Source organism: Homalodisca vitripennis, chromosome 3, assembly GCF_021130785.1.
Source record: "Homalodisca vitripennis isolate AUS2020 chromosome 3, UT_GWSS_2.1, whole genome shotgun sequence".
NCBI classification, from domain to species: domain Eukaryota; kingdom Metazoa; phylum Arthropoda; class Insecta; order Hemiptera; family Cicadellidae; genus Homalodisca; species Homalodisca vitripennis.
In genome coordinates this window covers 54,681,287-54,700,353 of record NC_060209.1, presented here as the reverse complement: position 1 = coordinate 54,700,353, position 19,067 = coordinate 54,681,287, and the positions used below count along the sequence as shown (strand labels likewise).

The 19,067-nt window shown below is 32.4% G+C and overlaps 1 protein-coding gene and 1 long non-coding RNA gene across 2 annotated transcripts in view; one reads left to right on the top strand and one right to left on the bottom strand.

Moving 5' to 3' along the window:
- Positions 1-1,455: 1,455 nt before the first annotated feature.
- LOC124356892 lies at positions 1,456-14,562 on the bottom strand. Its single transcript, XR_006921905.1, has 3 exons — positions 14,112-14,562; positions 2,385-2,431; positions 1,456-2,296 (listed from the first exon to the last, which is right to left on the bottom strand). It is a non-coding gene; the product is annotated as an uncharacterized LOC124356892 (long non-coding RNA).
- Positions 14,563-14,687: 125 nt separating this feature from the next.
- LOC124356891 (alpha,alpha-trehalose-phosphate synthase [UDP-forming]) overlaps positions 14,688-19,067 on the top strand; it is a 53,577-nt gene continuing 49,197 nt past the window's right edge. Inside the window, exon 1 of the mRNA XM_046808170.1 lies at positions 14,688-15,186. Coding sequence (XP_046664126.1) covers positions 15,083-15,186 — 104 coding nt within the window. The 5' untranslated portion in view covers positions 14,688-15,082. The remainder of the gene's footprint in view (positions 15,187-19,067) is intronic.

Sequence of the window (19,067 nt, the reverse complement as noted above, 5' to 3'; positions counted from 1 at the left end):
GTGTAGTTTGGTACCTGGTATGTGTTCAGGCATTTGCCAATATTATATGTTGCAAAATTTATAACACTAAGTTTTGAGGATTGAAATCTACCCTTTCACAGGTATAATAAACTGATATAAACATGTACTTAAGACCTACATCAAAAACACGATTGCAAAAAATACTGAAAATCTGTCCCCTCGGATACGAATTCAAACAAACTGCTATTTTATCCAAAGGATTAAATTTTTCCGTGGCCCATAAATCAGTGAATGGTCTGAACTTAATGAATGGAAACGAGTTGGCTGTTTCCCAGCTATCTGAGGAACAGAGTGACAGATTTCGGTGCGAGTCCAGTCTCTTACTGAACAAAATTTCTCCCACAAAACCTATTCTTAATAAATAGGAACTTGAGCCTGTATCGATACTTGAGAAAGATGATAGTCAAAATCTTAACATTCGACAAAGCTACTGTTGTACTAGACACAGTAACGTACAAAATAAAAATGATGGAAACTTTAAATGCCGGCAAATGTTAAATAAAGATCCAACTGATGCATTTGAGCGCAAAATAACTAAAAACCTTTCATAAACATAAAGAACAGTTTTCAGATGAATTCAGATCATTCGAAAGTTCTACACATGTGTGACCTTTCAAAAACCCACGAACTTGTCATTCCTCTCTGACCAATAATTAGTTTTATTGAATTCAGTTAGAAGATCAAATGCTCAATCAGAGAAGGAGACTTTCTATACACATAATTATGGAACTGTTAGAGCTATGCACTCAGTGTACCTACTTTGAATTAGAGGTTAAAATCTACCATTGGTGATGGGATCTATCTTTATTGCTCATTTTTACCAATGTTTTTATGCACAAATTTGAGCAAAAAGCCCTGAAAATAACCAGAATATGAATTTTAAACGTAAATTTAGCTAAATTCTGAAAATAATTGTAGAGTGGCTTTAACTCAGTTCAAACCGAGGATCTGGTGGAGAAATGTGAATGAAAATTTTGTGGTCTTCCCTCAAGGAGATACTGAACTTAATGAATTTTTGTCCCACATAACCCATTTCTCACACCTTGCCTAACCTTGGTGGTAGAAGTACAAAACAAACTTCCTTTTCTGGATGTCTGTAGTAAAAAATAGAGATGTAATTAAGAGAAAAGTTTATCAAAAGAAAATACACGTGCCAATATCTAAATTTTCAATCGAACCATCAATATTTTGTCAAAGAAGGAGTTGTATACTCTATGACAGAGCAAAGATGCTATTTATGTACATTTTGTCAACACCTTATGTGTCGGAATTATTGGAGAAACTCAAAGGATTATGCAGATAATATAATATTAGAACCACCTTTAGAATACAATATCTCATAAAAACTAAACCAAAAAATGGCAAACAGTACTCAAAAAAACTGTTTAAAGTATAACAGGAAATACATAAGTGAAACAAAAAGACCACTAAATGTGAAATCAGAATGCTTTATTCAACATCTTCAAGACATGAATATACGTTAAACCTATTGCAAATTGTTATACAATTTACAAGCTATAATTAGGTAGAAATAGAACAACATTCTGTAGTATAGATGGACTTTTTTACAAGCATGTTGGCCAGTCGTTTCTTGAACGTCTCTTAATTCCCGTTCTTGATGTTAGGAGGGAGTAGGCCGAGAAATCTTGCACCAGCGTGAGGGCTTCTTGGTGTAGAGGGTAGCCGTGTGCACTGGCAGGTTGAAGTTTTTAGCACACCTTTGAGGATTAAAAAACATAAAAGGGCTAGTGAAAAAGTACAATTGCTCGACAATATTGGTCTGAATTATGAGATGGTATGAAGCCAACATAATAAACTGTGGGAGAATTTCTTCAAACTCAAACCTATTGAGGCCTCATACATAAAGTTAGCACCAATAGTTAAGTCAACCTTGGTTGAGATTAAGCCATTTTCAGTACCAATATTTTAAAACGTTAACTAAGAAACCTAAAAGAATTTTAACAATCCTCAACCAACAAAATATAAGGCTGCTGGAAGCCGGCTTTACCCTTCTGACCATCACCTTCCTGTCTCATTATTTTTAGATGACACACCATGATAGTAAAGGAAATGTGGACATAGATCTTATTAGTGTTCCACTACGGCTTGTGTGGGTGTGACGTGTACTCTTGACTCCTGTGCTGTGACACGTGGGGGTTTCTTTTGTACTTCTTGCAAGAACCAGAGTATGAAGAAGATGAACCTGTTGTGGAAGATTTACAGCCACCTGCACCCCAGATCCAATAGAAGAGACACACAGGCCTAGGAGAATCACCTAGAAGCATAAAGACGAAAATATATTTCAGGTAATCCCGTGGACCACTATAATATATATATATATATATATATATATATATATATACCTGAGTTCGTCTATGAAGTAATAAGTACATTGAGTAACCAGAACTACCTGAAAAAGAATGGAAAAGAATTAAGGACATTTCCTAAAGAAATAAGTTTTTTAGCACAACTATAGCCGTCTTACTTAAAATTTCCAAGAATCTGTATGCACTGGGCGACTGCAACAAGAGTACTATAATAATCTGTGAAACATTAAGTAGAGAAAGGTACTTGGTCATGAGAAGGAACCTTAAACTGGTTGATGATGCTTTAATTTCTGATGAGAATAGAAGTAATACATTTTTGAAAGGTGCAGCCTTTCATTGACAGCCAGACAAGCTTGTGTTGTTAACCCTAGACTTTCTAGTCTTGATTGATGAGCAGATTATTTCCTTCTGGGGTAGTAGTCCTTCCCGCCATGTAGTACAAGAAAAACCAAATCCATGTGGTTTGAACAATTTTGTTTCCGCCAGCTCTGATGGACTTCATTTAGATGTTTTTTCCGTATCAAGGAACTGATGACAGTATTATCGATGATCCTGCCTGCACAGATTTGAATATAGGAGGCAAGGTTGTAATGAGATTAGCTGGAACTATTAAAACATGCACCACTTTGTACATAGATTGTTACTTTATTTCTGTTTATTTACTTGGTATGCTCCATTCTGGATTGCCGAGAGCTTGATCTTGGGATCAAGTTAGAAGAGATAATGAACAAGTTGTGTGGTAAAATGATACCATAACAAACCATTAATAGTAAATTCTTCAAATAAAGGCATTTGTCCACGTCGCAGATGTGATAAAAAGAACAAAGTCTATGTTGATGTTAGCTGTAAATCTTCCGTTAGAAACTATAACGTCAACATGGGAGGAATTGATCTCTTAGATCACCTGATAAGCTTTTACAGAATCATCAGGAGGACTAGGAAGTGGACAATCCAAGTCATCTTCTACTTATTTGTCTTTGCATTAGTGGCAGCTTAGATTTACTACAGAAGGCAACAAGATCAACAAACCACTCCTAGAAGTGATCAGCTTGATTCCTTCGAGTTTCGTAGAAGAATAGTTGAACATTTAGTATACTCTTCAACCTCTACAACGGGTTGTAGCAATCTACGAGTTAGTGGGATCTGATCAAGAGGATGGTGACGGTAAAAGATCAAAGAAGAATCACATACTTTCTCATCCCCTGCCAGAGCTTAGAACAACAATGGCTCTCCACTTAACCACAATACCTGATGCAGACAAATACTATTGCCACAGAATGCCTGGTTGTAAAAGTAACCGTGTTCACTTTCAGTGCATCACTTGTAAAATAAATCTATGTATTACTAAAGATTGCAACTGTTTCAAAAATGTAACTTGGCATTTTTTTAAAAGAAATATTTTATTTTTCAAAATAGACCGCGTTTAACTTAATGGCATTGTTGTAAATATTTCATGTCTAATGGCCCAATGTAGCATATAATATATAAGCTACATCAATTATTTTAGCTAGGATTGTTAATAAACATTTTGCTTACTAAACAAAATTTGTAGAATCATAATAAACAGTGGTTTAAATATATTTTCAGTCATCATCACACGGGTCTGAGGAGGGTAATCTTTTCTGCATAAAAGAGTTAACTTAGTGCTGTATTATCCTATTGATTAGATTTCCGTTAACATTTGATTGCAGGGTGTGCTAATTACTCACACTTGGCATTTTTAATAACCTTCAGAAGAATTAAGTGGGCAATCAACTTATTTAGCCCCTTTAAGTCTCCTGGGGGTTGGGGGACAAGGTAAAACAAATCTGCTTGCAGAAGGGATTGAATCCCAACTGGGTGTGCAGGATAGAAAATGCGCAGGCAGAGCAATAAGAGACCATAGGTTTTTCTTAACATTGAAGGGGCTTTTGACAATAAGGGCACTGAAGCGATTGTTGATGGTCTTGAGACATGGTCAGATTTGTGATTGGATAAGAGCCTTCCTTGCTCCTGGATAGAAGGAGTACTACCAGTGCAAGGCGTACTTTATCCTCACCTGATGATTGGTGAGTTTAACACCATAGTCACAGAATTAACTAATGTAAGAAACTGGTATTATAGGGTGGTAATATGTTAATCAGTTAGAGAGCATTGACTCCTTTTTACTGAGAGGCTCTACATTTGATTGAAGTCTGAGTTCAAGACCATGTCAAGTCTTGCACATTATCTCTGTATACGTATCAAAAAATTTCCTTCAGCAAATATACCTTCTAGGGAAGCTTGGTGGTCAGAGGGAAGGAAATCTCCACCAACCTTAAATGGTTTATAGATGGCTCTAAAACAGAAAGAGGCACAGGTGAGGTGGTGGCGGAAGGGTGGAAGGGTGAGGCCATGTAGGAAACTGGAAGTTCCTATGGGTTATTCCACAATTTTTGAGGTAGAAGTCACAGCCACAGTGTAATGTACTCATGAGAATCTTTGCCTGCAGTATAGGAGCAAGACCATCTGTTTTTTTTTTCACAGATAGACAGTGTTGAGGGCATTCAACTCTTATTTGTTACTCTAAGCTTGTCTGGGATTGCTATCAGGTTGTTTCTTCCCTCACCAGAACAATGTCACTGTTGGGTTCCTTTAGGAACGAAAGAGCTTATGCCTTGTTTAACCTGGGCTCGGCGACGTATACAACAGAGTATCAACTATTACATGGAATTTCTAATTGTGAGTCCTCTAGGGCCATCTCAAAGTGGATTCCCACTTAATATGTAAGAGAGTGGAGATTGTGTCCAGATCTGAGGATGAGAAAGCTAGTTCTACAGTCACTTTCCAGCATGAATCATCTGATCCCCCTTCAAGCAGATTGCTGTCTTCTCAGGTTGTGGATTTGATTACAGAACATGGGCATTTGAGGAAATGTCTTCATAGAGTCGGCATTTTTAGGGATGATCTGTTATGTAGATTATGTAATGAGCAGGAGAACTTTCTGAACACTTGCTTTTTGACTGCCATGCAATAGAAAGGGAACATTGCACCATCTTTGGCAGTCTGGTCAAAAGTAGTGAATTTTCCCAGATTGACCTGATTGGTTTTATATACTGTGTTTCATGGGACTGCTTAAATTGTAAACTGGTAGGCTTCACAACACACTTCCGGGGTCTGGAAAACGTCTTCAATGCTTCAGTGCATGCCGATAAGTCATCTCTTAGAAGAATAAGAAGCCAACAATTTCCCTGATTATCATTAGTTTGGAAAAGACATTTTAGAAAGAGACAAAAAATACAGAATTCAAAATACTAGTACTATTTTATAAAATGTCCTAAACATTAAAAATATGTTGTCTACTGTGCAAAAGATAAAGCTATTTAATTTTAATACATTATTAAAAATACAATCATACATTACAATTATTGATTATAGAGTAATCAGGAGTGTCACCTGGAATAGCACTGCTTAACTATGGAAACAATACAAGACTTAACCTTCTATAGGTCATGTTAATAAAATATCACGTAAACTGTTGCATGTTAGGTTTATTCTATATATGTAGTTTTTATGAATTAAAAATATAAGTGAAACCCCTAAAATTATTGTAACTCTGTACAAACTGAAGTAGACACTCAGTGGGTTAAACTATAAATGTTATTTATCATCATTTGTATATCACTCCTCACCCCCCTCCCCCTTTTGGATGATAGGACCATGTTGATTATACTTATTCTACATGAGAATCTTACTAGACGTAATACACTAATTTGTCTGCAATGCTACTGTTCATTCATAATATTAACATATCATACGTAGTGTATAAAAGTACATATATATATATATCGCATATTGAATGCAACATTTTGAGACATAATGTTGCTGTGGATTTGGTCATCATGTAATGGTACACAAAAGCTAATCTCTTGGTTTTCATTTCATCTGATGAAAGCAAAGTTGCTAAATTCTGACATACCAGTGGCTTTTATAGATACAACCTGATCTATAAGATGTGTCTTTAAAGGATTACTAAAGTACAACATGATCATTATTATTTATTACTATTCCAATGGTTACAACATTTTATAATTACTCCACTAACAAAGAAAAATACATATATAATCTTACTAAAAAATGAGACACTAACAATTTGATATCAAATACAATATGATAAACAATAAAAACATCACGAACTACAACGAAAATTAGAAATAAGATTAATAATTAATTTTAAGAATCTAGGTACACTAGATCTTAAAAGGTCAACTGAAGAAGTCCACATAACAAGCAATTTCACTCCTAGTGTGAAACAATTGAGTGATTCTAGTGTGGTAGGAATAGTAGGTGGGCCAAAATTCTCTACGGAAAATACACTTCAATCGACTACCTCTTGGAACTGCAAAACCGAGGTTGTTTAGATTCTGTCAATCCAGTAGTTCGTTGGCAACTCAAACAAGAACATTATATCGCAGCGTTTCCTTCTTAGTTGGAGAGTCTCTAGTTTAAAGTGGCTTTTAAGTTCAGACTCATGATTATGTAAGTAAGGGTATCTAAGATGAGTGCCAAGTATCCTGATAAAATGGAGCTGGACCCTATACAGCATATCTACATGTCCAATCTGATAAGGATTCCAAATAAAGGGATCCATATTTAAGTGTAGATAGCACCAAGGACTTGTACAAGATAACAAGAGACTGAGGTAAATGAAAGTCTCTTATGGATTTCAAAATGAATCCAATTAGAGATTAGATCTAGATGTTTTGCGGATTTCTGTTGTAAAATAATTCAACATGAAACCAATTTGTAACTTCTTACCATTGTTGTGGAACAATATATTACAGTGTTCTGTACACAAAGTTTCATCACAAAACAACTGATGCAATCTGAGTGCAGCCAGCTGTACAAAAGGCTTGCATTGTAACAATACAAATATTAGTAACAAACTTTATTCAAACCAGCGGTTAGCTGGTTTGAAGCCATCGTTTTACTTTATAGATTTTTATATTTTCTGCTTACAGAAAAATTCTTAAAACTAACATCTGAACAAGCCAAAATTTCATAACAGAAAGAAAATGATTTTTAAATGCAGATGTGTTTTAAATATTTTATTGATTACTAAATAAAAACCCTAAACATTTGTCTGCATCATTGATTGAACATGTGATAACTATAAACTCTACAAGAAACACTAATAAGCATTTGAACGCATATTAACACTTTTACCGTATCATGAAATTACAATCACTTACAGTATCATCCGGTCTCACAGACCTGAGAGAGGTTTTTTGCTGTTTTTGGGCTATTCTTCTTTTTTAGTTCAGATTTAAACACAAAATATATTTACAATTATTCCCTGTTGATAACAAAACTACACTTAATATTTTTTTTAATTTTTATAATTGCAAAAAATTATAAAATGTAATAATTTGGGGAATTTAGGATGGAAAATAATATTCTAGAATACTGGTATAGTATAAAGCTGTATTTACAAGTATCAGAAATACACATACATTTTTACCAAAGCAATTAAAACTTAAAAAAGGCATAAGTACCATACAAAAAAAGTATCCACAGATTTTAGATATTCTGAACACATGAAATGCACAACTTTCTGCTGCACTCCAAACAGATGGGTTGTCCGCATTTGATACATTTGTAATTGGTTTTTCTTTCCTTAGCAGCTAGGCACTTGGAACATGTCTTCCGTTTTTCCAGTTTGTCACTAGGAACACATTCATTAGGATTTGCAGCTTCTGTTTCTCCAACGTACTCCGTGATGACGCGTCTAATGTCTCTTGGCAAATTTTGAATTTCTAGGCGTCTTGTCATGTGAGGCTTTATAAGTTTTAAGGTCAGACGTTTTATGAATTCAAATCTTATAATGAGTGGATTGTTACCTAAGGCTCTAGCTCTTGCAGTAGGCCCGGGTAATGGTCCCCTCAAAATGTTATGTTGGGGTGTTCTGCGCTGCTTGGGTGGCTCCTTTCTGCACCATACGCTACCATCTTTCCCCCCAAAAAAGTCATCTTCAGATTCCTGAACCAAATAATTTTCGACACTATTGTGGATGTCATCTTCATCTTCCAGTTGGGGTTCATCAACAGCAAAACTATCATCACTTTCACTTTGATTTAGTTCGTTATCAGACACTACATAGTTTGGATCTTCATCCGAATCGTCAACAGGTTTATCGTCACTATCATCCCCTTCAACATTATGTAGAAGTTGTAAAAGTCACTCGTTAAATCTTCCATCGTTCACTCTTAAAATTTCCGAGTCACTCATGATTATAACAAGTTATAATAAAACATAAAAACTAATATATACAAACACGTAATAACTACTCACACTTTAAACGTATCACCCGGTATGACAGACCGGTAGAATAGTTACAGTAACCGTATCGTTCGGTACAGTAGACCGTAGCGCTCACAAAATAACTGGACTGATTCAAGATCAAACGCCTTAGACAAACTAAAACCATTCAAAAACGGCTCAGGAGAGACTGACTGACAGCTACTGAGCGTGGAGGGGGCAACCGAACACCATTAGTGCCAATTTCAGAAACATTAAATTCCCCTCCGGTCTCACAGACCGGTGATACGGTAAAAGTGTTAATCATGTCTTTATAATGAGTTACTGCCCAGACCGCAGATAAGGACATAAAGTTCGAGGTTGTCTTACACCAGCTGTCTCTTAAGCTTAAGTAGACAGATTTACTATAAACTTATGAGGGAAAGAATATCTCTCCTCACCACCATGCACAAGTAAAGATTATCAAATGGAAGCTGTCTTTGTATTTTGACCTCAATAATACTTTAAAAAAATAGACTTAACAGATTTTTTCATTATAAAAGACAGGTTTTAATACATTGTGATAGGGGAGTGTATAAAATTGAGCACTTTGTAAAGAACTCGATATTGAGTAAACATCATAGAAACTTTGTACAGGTATTTACACGTAGTTTGGATTTTCAAGATGGCCACTGTTGGAATTTGGGTTCTAAAATCATTTACAACAATATTAATTTTGAATTTGCAAATTTTTAATATCTCTTAAGATAACAGCCTCAATACAATTGTTTCGGGATGTATACAGTAACAATACTGAAAAAGAGGGTGAGCACAATAATGGCCATAATTACTAAGCATTATATAGACCAGAGTTCTCAGGCCATTTATGACAACTGTTGTCCTACAAGTTGCTTTAATATTTTCAGATAGTTTCTGTACAAAGTTTTGACAAATTCATATAACAATAGCAGACAAAATAATATTCTGTTTGCAGAAGTTACTCATTTACTGAAACTATATATATATATATAATTCATTTTGTAGATAAGGGTTTATTGAGTGAAATTGTATGACATGATAATTTGAAGATATTATTGCAGTCACATAGCTGCAAGAAATGCTATAATTTCAAATGGTTTTGGTTTATCAAGTCAATCAGTGTTGAAAGTTTGAAGCAAGCATAGAACATAAAATAAATCAGCTGATAAATTCAACCAGGATATTTCACAGAATTTCTTTTCAGTTATCAAAATCATGGGTCTTAACAATGATCATCCAGACACACTCAATGCCATTGATGTTGGAAATACAAATATACTGAGTCAAATTCAGATATTGGCCTGACTTCTGCTTCTGACAGAGATTATTCAAACCCAAAAGATATATGAAAAAATGGATGAAACTTGTCCAATAGCTAAATTACTTCATACATTCAAAACAGATACTGAAAAGATCACATATACTGTATACAGGGTGTAACAAAACTCTCTAAAACAACTTTAGGATACTGTTCCATATACCAAGAGGAGCTAAGAACTAAAGCAACCAATGATCTATTTATTTTTGCTTACCAGCCCTCTGTCAATTTTATTTTTTATTTAAGAAAATAGTAAACATATAAAACTGAAATTTGGTACAATTATTTTCCTTGCAGTCTTCAACAAAGATAAAAATTGATATTATATTATCATATCGTGTTTCAAGATGGCGGACTGTAATGATGTATTGATGATGGTTTAAAGCTTAATACTGCAAAAACAACATTATGACAGTTTATAAAGAATAATAAATGTTGCTACATCTAATAACAAACATTTTGATACATAAATCATAATAATCAGCCAAGAAGTAATGTAGATGTAAGCTTTTAACTGTTCTAATGCATGGCAAAACTTTCATTGTTTATGACACCATTAGCAATGCATTACAACTTTTAAAAGCATATACTGGGTGTAAATTAGGTCCTGATAGGCCTGGATATATTCTAAACGGATTGAGATATTGATGTACAATCTATCATGCCTATTAAAATACTTTACTTCTATGTGAAAGATAAATTCAAAAGAAACACAATGACATGAACAAAACATTTCTGGGATTTTTTGCTCATAACTTTTGCTAGGATCGCTGTAGAGATGTTTTTTTTCATATTCTGTTTCTTTTGAATTTACCTTTCAAATTACATGTCACAAAATAGGGGTTGCAATTTGAAAATGTAAAGTGACCCCCCTCTAACCCTTTTTAAAAAGGGGAGTGAAATATTTCTACCCTCTAAAAAGTCCAAAAAGGTATTTTAATAGGTATGGTGAAGATTTTAAATCGATATCTTAAACTCTTTGGAAAATGTCCAGACGTATCAGGACTTAATTTAGATCCTGTATATACATTATTTACTGACCAATCTTCATGATCTAGGTGCCAAAATGTTTTTTATAGATATACGAGTTGGCTCGTAGCAACTTTATTATTCTTTGTGAATGTTGTGTATACATAATATATGAATATTTTAATAAAAGAAATATGATGTTGTTTCAAGTGCCCATATAGATGTTATCTCAGACATTATATCAAGGACAAATGTCTGTCTGTGTTCCACTGCGACTTAACTTCAGAGTAAGAACTCTGAATTGGGGTAACATAGAAACACAAATAATAATAAACAGCCTTTTGTCCAGTGCCGCATTTCCGTATAGGCCCACTAGGCCCAGGCCTAGGGCGCAAAATTTTAGGGGGCGCATAAATTTTAAAGTACACAAAAGAAAAAAGTTGCGGCGGCGGGTGGTGTTGGCGCTCGGCGGGGCGAGTGGCCAAGGTCAACTAGGTCCGGGGTGCGACGTTGACTCATTCATTGGTTCATTGCTTTTATTTATTCAAAACACTCCTATATATATATATATATATATATATATATATATATATATATATATATATATATATATACATATATATATAATATATATATATTATTGTAATTATCTTTCATCAAAATTACGTAATTAAGAAATTTATTGGATTTCTACGTCAGTGTAATCAGAGTACTTTGGGGGGGGGGGGGGGCGCTCTTTGGTCTGTAGGCCTAGGGGCGCCGAATTTGTAAATGCGGCCCTGCTTTTGTCAGCATTTCATTAGGGATATTTTATAGTAATATAATTATTAATACCATATCATATTGACACTTAATATCAGTTTATAAGAGGCTAATTGGTAGAGGGCTTTTAAAAAAAATGTATAAAGGGGCAATTGTGAAACGATAATGAAAGCTTTCTAGAAATATTTTGGTAAGTGTAACAAGGCTAGAAGTGCATCTAAAAGATTGATAGTGGTTGTAGCAATTCTGTGAGTAGCTTTTTTTGAAATCCCCTTTCACGTCTTATCACAAACATATTTCTCAATAAATTTGAAACTCATGCAAAAGAAACAATAGATTAATTTCCAAGAATCTGGAAATGATACATAGACGATATTTTTGCTGTTTTTGACAAGGAACAAAATCTTCAAGATTGTATTAATTCTTTCAACTCATTTTAACCCTTCTATAAAATTCACTTGTGAAATAGAACATAATAGCAACTCCCATTTATAGATTTATTAATTATAAAAGATACAACTGGCCATTTTGAATTATATATATATATATATATATATATATATATATATATATATATATATATATATATATATATATATATATATATAAAATTAACACAAAATGACAGGCTTATCCCATTTGATTCATTGCATCTCCCTTTACAAAAAAGAACAACTTTTCACAGTTAAATCCACATATGCCTTTATCAACAGAAAATTATAAGAAAGAAGAAAAGAAAATTAAAGAAATTGAATTATTTAATGGCTACAAAACTGAAATGATTGACAACGTGATAAAAAAAGAAAATTATTGAAAGAAATTCTAGAACAACTCTTTATTAAACTAAATGTAAAGAACCTGAAAATGGATCTTCGTTTCTTACAATTTAACTACAGAAATTACTAAAAGTTTTAAAAATTATGCCCAATGAAATGTATCCCCAAAATCCAAAATTAAACTAAAAAGTATATTAGGAAATCCAAAGAATAAAAGGAAGATAAACAAAAGAGTCAAGTAACATAAAGCATGTCTGAAATATCAACAAGAGGAAAGACTGGCAAATGGCAAAATATGTACTTCATATTGGATATTGATTTTCAGAAGTAAAATTAGTAAAAGAAATTAAAAATACAAAATTCCTTGATGCTTATGAAATGCTTTTTATACAGAAGAACCAAAATGAATTAGTAAAAGATTCACCATTACTGCCTTTAATCTAACGAAACATTGATTTTTACATATACAGTAGACATACTTCTTGATCTTTAAAATTTTATCCTTGTAATTTAATAACATGTGTTTTTATTTAAGTACTAAATTGTTTGTATTATTACTTTAACCACTTTTATTTCAGTTATGTGGGTCTGATGATGTGTTCCTTGAACATGAAAGGCCTCACAAAAATAAAATTCAATAATTATTGGAGTGTTTGTTTATAAATTAAGTATCAATTAATTATTGTTTTGGGATAAATATTGGAAATGATATTATAATCAATTTGGACATTCAAATAATATTTGAAACTATTCACAATACAAATGGTTTCAGTCCCTTCCTCTTTATCATACACAATCACTTGTTAAAATCTTAAACACAATTCTTTCACCATTCTTCAACTTAGCCATATCTATAGTTTACTTGTTCGGACTCCATTATTTAAAGTTATTAATATAAACTACAAAAAAGTTTTTTATATGTTAATGTACAAAATTAACTGGATGGCATTAATGAGGCATAAAGCTACAACAAAATCAAGCTTGCACTATTCAATTGAGAGTCTTATTAAATTATCCTAAAAACCAACAATTAATATTTAAAAAAACTATAAATAACACTATTTTAGCATAGATTAATAAATTAAATCACACTAGAATAACTTTATGTACTGTCATTTATGAAAATTATTAATTTTATTGTTGCTATTTACATTTGAATTTTTAAATATGATGGCACACTGTCATTATTGTTATCTGATAATAGCATGCCCCAATTAATCAAGTAATAGATTTGTGCCAGATTTGATGTATTGTAAAGGAGTCTGATAATGTAGCTAGACCTTTTGTATGAGTTCCCATTATAGTTTGATGTTGGTTAAATATTGAAATCGTAAGTTTTTCAATTTACAAGAGAAGTTCACTAATTGGTATAACATTATTCTAGAAATGTATTCAATGAAACCCCCCCCCCAATCAAAATTAAGAAGCTATTTATCCAAACTTATGAAACAGCAAAAATATTTATGGCTGAGTCAGAAAGTTTATTCACCAACTATTAGAATAGAATGACTCATTTAGATCACGTGAAAGGATAGTTTGAGGCACTCACTAGGCACGTGAGATTGCAGTGATATGACAACAACATCAGTCAACAATATGATTGTGACGGAGAGGTAGACCTTGAATACACATTTTTTTACGTACCTAATTTAAAGTAGATACCGGGTATGTTGATACCACAAAGCTTTATTTGTCTTATTATTGTAACGTTAATGTAGTTAGATATTCCAATACTATATTTTATCAATTAAATAAAGCTGGTAAACTATTTTATACAGTTACTAGTTTTAAAATATTTCTGCTTAATGTTCAGTTCACTGAGTGAAATAGCAGTACGGTAGTAAATGTGTTGTCAGGAACTCAGCTCCCTGATAGGTTAATATTGACCCACATTCTACAATACTAAAAGCCATTACTAGCTATTAGTCAGTGAATTCAAAAATAGTTTCTAATTTAACTTCCTGTTTTTAGTAGTGACGTTTAGCCTCTCCATGTACATTATTCTGACATAGAAATAAAAATACATTTTTCTTGTTTACTGAGCGAGAATATTTGAAGGCGTATCAGAATGCAACTATTACTATTATTTTATTTACAAAAATCATAACCTTCGCCTGAATGGAGACACGCAGGTTTGCGCTTGCGTCACGGACATGACGGAACGGACAAGCGAAGGTCGAGGATGAAATCGCTACATTTCTTTTTGCGGAACCCAACAACTCCATTGTTAGTCGCTAACAGCTGTTCGAACCAACACTACACAGCTGCCAGCCGGTCTCCTTTCTGTAAATCAGCTGCAGGAGCGGTGTAGTCGCGTTCAGTTTACATTTATGAGAGTAAAGCAGGTGTGGTGTTGGTGTTTTCCTATTGTAGTTCTAGAAAATTCTCATATTACAAAATCTTCAAGTTATGAAATATTTTGATATATTGTGATTTGCATATTGATTTGTGTCATTTTAACGTATTGTCATTTGTTAATACTCGTTTAGTTCAAAACCAAACCTGCCATTGCTGAGAAGCTAAGTGTATGGGATAATCTACCGGCTTTTAAACATCAATATTAATTTACGCACATGGAGTTTTTATTCTCATATAATCGCAAGAAGTAAGTGAAAATGAGTGTTCCTTCCGAAGCTTGTGGCAGTATTATTGTTGTATCCAACAGACTTCCATTTGTACTAAAACGAAATGATAAGGGTCAACTACAAAGGACGGCTAGGTAAGTTGACATTACACTTATTAATTTTGGTAATTTCAATAAAAATGTTTTGCTTTTATAATTCTTGGTAATTTTATTCTATTGTTTTTGGTTAAAAACAGAAGATATTTAATTGTTTTAAGTTTAGGCAGGTTAGTTTATGGTTTTAAAGTAGGATCTCCTCATAAGGAGTTGACTTCAATTTATGGGTAGAGTATAATAAGTGGAACTGGTTTTTTATATCTATTAGTACAATCATTGATACTTAATTGTCATTTATCGAATACGCTTTTACAAATCATGTCAACATATCTATAGCCATAATCACAATCATATTTTAAATTAAAATAGCCAATACAATGCATATAGTGATAATCTTATAATTAATAAATGAGCTCTAACGGGTAGGGTGGTACGATAAGCGGACCCGGTTTTTTATGTTGAAGAATGTAATCATTGATACCTAATATTCACATCTCAAATCCTAGACTATCAATCGATATTAAACTGTCTATAGTCCTCAATAACAATCATATGTTTGAAATTAAAATATGAATTTAATATTTACTAACAGTGATCAAACAAGTTATTATAATCAAAATTAGGAAAACTGAAGACGACCATATTTGCTCCTCTTACAGTTACAATTGTTTCTTTCCCACAAATTTCACTTAATGGAATTTTTGGTAACAGTCCAACATGTTGAAGCCACGAAAACATGTCTTATCATCTATCAAAGCAATGTTGTGTAGTTTCTAAAATTGACTGCCATTTTTTATAATCAAATGTTACTTAGGGTAGGGTACGATGAACGGAAGCGGTTTTTTATATCGAAGAATGTAATCATCGATACCTAATATTCACATCTCAAATCCTAGACTATCAATCGATATAAAGTATCTATAGTTCTCAATAACAATCATATGTTTTAAATTACAATATGGATCTGATATTTACAGTGATCAAACAAATTATTATAACCAAAATTAGGAAATCTGAAGACAACCATATTTGCTCTTACAGTTGTTTCTTTCCCACAAATTTCACATAATGTGTTTTTTCCGCACGAGTCCAACATGTTTAAGTCATGAAAAACATGCCATATCATCTTCCAAAGCAATGTCGTGTAGTTTTCTAAAATTGACTGTCATTTTTAATAATCAAATGTTACTTATATAAAATTGAAATATTACATTAAGAGTATTATTTGAAAGTGTTTACAGCTATTGATATAGATTATTTAATTATTCGTTAAAAATAATTAATAAGTATCGATTGATTATATCCATGGTTATGATTAAGTAATATCGTTTGCCGATTTCAATATAAAAACCAGGTCCTCTTCTCATACCCTACCCGCTCTAACAATCAAACAAATGATTCGAACTGGAAATAGGAAAAGTAATAATGAAATAATAACTACATAAAAAGCATTTACAACAGAAAATACAAAATATGTGTCATTATTTATATGTTTTCTTCTGTGTAGCAGTGATTAACTGTATTCAAGAAGTTGTTGAAGTATCTTTTCTAGGAAATCGTACTTCTCTTCTGCATAGGTCGGCCGATACGCCACTTTTTAAACTTCATCTCACGGTTCTCCACAAGCTTTCGACTGTCTGTTAATATCAATAAAAGAAAATACGTTTACTATATGAAAAAGTGTTTATACTTTATACAAGTTTGTTCAAAAATCAGAATCGGTTAGTTATATCAAAAGTTGTAATTGAGTAATATCGTTTGTCGATATCAGTATAAAAACCGGATCCACTTATCGTACCTTACCCCAGTTTAACACTATAGTACATCAGGTTCCACTTATTAAAATGCTATTAAATTCTTATCTACAATTCCTGAGCTTGAAGGCTGGAATAAAAATTACCATCTCTTGTGACTGGTTCAGACATTGACTGATCTTTGTCATACGGTTCAATGTGATTTGGTATGTGCTGTGTTCCATGAGTATGAGGGCCTATTGGTATTTTGTGTAATAATCTATCCAAAAGTTGATAATATATAATGTGATAGTGTAATTCTTTCTCTTGTACACTATGGATTAAGATATATGGAGCTTGAGATACCTAATAAAATTAGTTAATTGCGTTAATTGTATTCTCTTTGTGTTTAGACTTCTGACACTGCCATTAATCAGTTTGGGAAGTTCTAGAGTAGTCCGGTTTGCTTAGTTTGACTATAATCTCATTATCAGTTAGTCAATACAATTAAAACATTTAAAAGCCAATTACAATCAGAACTTACAAAGGTGGTTTTGGTGGCAAAGGTAGTTTTGCTTAGTTCTTGAACCATGATAAATTAATTTCCAAATAGTTATTAAATTACCATAATAAATTAATAATAACTACCATTTGCATGAATTGAAAATAACCATAATAAATTAACAATAATTACCATTTGCATGAACTGAACTGAGTATCTTACAAGGACTTCACAGGCTAGAATCAAATTAATTTTAAGTTTTGTGTTGGTCACATGTATTGTGTTTGAGGAATCTTTTTCTCTTCAATCATGACATCTACTTTTGGTCATATCTGGTATAGCTAAATTTGAAGAAATAAACATGGAATGTTTTATAAGTAAGCTAAATATTATTATTTACTCCTGATTGAGTTTAATTTCTTTCTTTCAGGTGTTAAAGAACATAAAGATTAATGTTTTAAATCTTGGATGAAATAAAGTAAAAATACTGTACATACCCCTGTTTTTATAATATATATATATATATATATATATATATATATATATATATATATATTTACTAGTATAAGCATCTTAATTAATACTTAGCCTACATTATTATTTATCATAAATAAAGACTTAAAGTGATAATATTCAGAAAATAGTATAGATTGAAAACAACATGGATAAGGCTATTTCAATAAATTCAAAATCCTACCTATGTAAAATCTTCCCCATAAATAGTAATGAAATAGTTTGACCCCTTATTTAGGATGATTCTTATAAAGGTAAAAGCCTTCAAATTTGATAATAATACATTATAAGTGAATTATACATGAATATACGAAACCATTGTTAATAATAATGAACTTTGTAAGTTAATAAATTATGTTCAGTGTGACTCCTGATATATCAAGAACCCAGTAGTCTTAAGTATTCTTCATAAATATTGAGCAAGAGTTACGGGCCATAGTTCTTTGTTTATCAGGAAATGTTAGATGAAGAGGCCTTAGGTCACTAGATTCTGGTTCATCGATAGGCTCGGTTACTAAACAAAACAAGTTAACTCTGTAAATATATTTTAAGGATATGAAACTTCATAATAATAGCGTGTAATTTCCTTGTCTCGTTACTAATAGCAATAAATTATCTTAAATGTTGTGAAATAGTGCTTGTTCCTTTGGTTAGGTACTTATAGTTTAATGGTACAAAATATATGTTACTGCTTTTTAAAACTCTAAATTTACAGTTATTCCATCTTTTATTAACTGAAAAACATTAGGGTGGATTTTCATGTCAACTGTCCTTTTTTTAAGACTCAGTTTGTATTGTTGAGTGTAATTTGTTTATGTAATTACTTATATACTTGACTAAATTTAAATAATGACCAAAATTCTAAGCTTATAGACATTCGTTTGTGCTTTGTTTTGATACTCATAATATATACTACATAATAAAAAAATGAAAGTTCTATGCTTTCATAATCCAGCTATAGACTGTGGTGTAGCCCAATATATCACATGTGTCTGTCATTCAAAGTGTTAGATATTCACTGCTAGTCCTTTAACAACCTCGTTTGTTGCATCCTTATCTCACTAAGTCTATGTTCCTGTAAATGATCTTTCTGCTGATTGGTTGAGCGATTTATGAATTTCTGGTTAAAAATTAATTTAAAATTTCCATTAAACTTATTTTAATATGTGCAT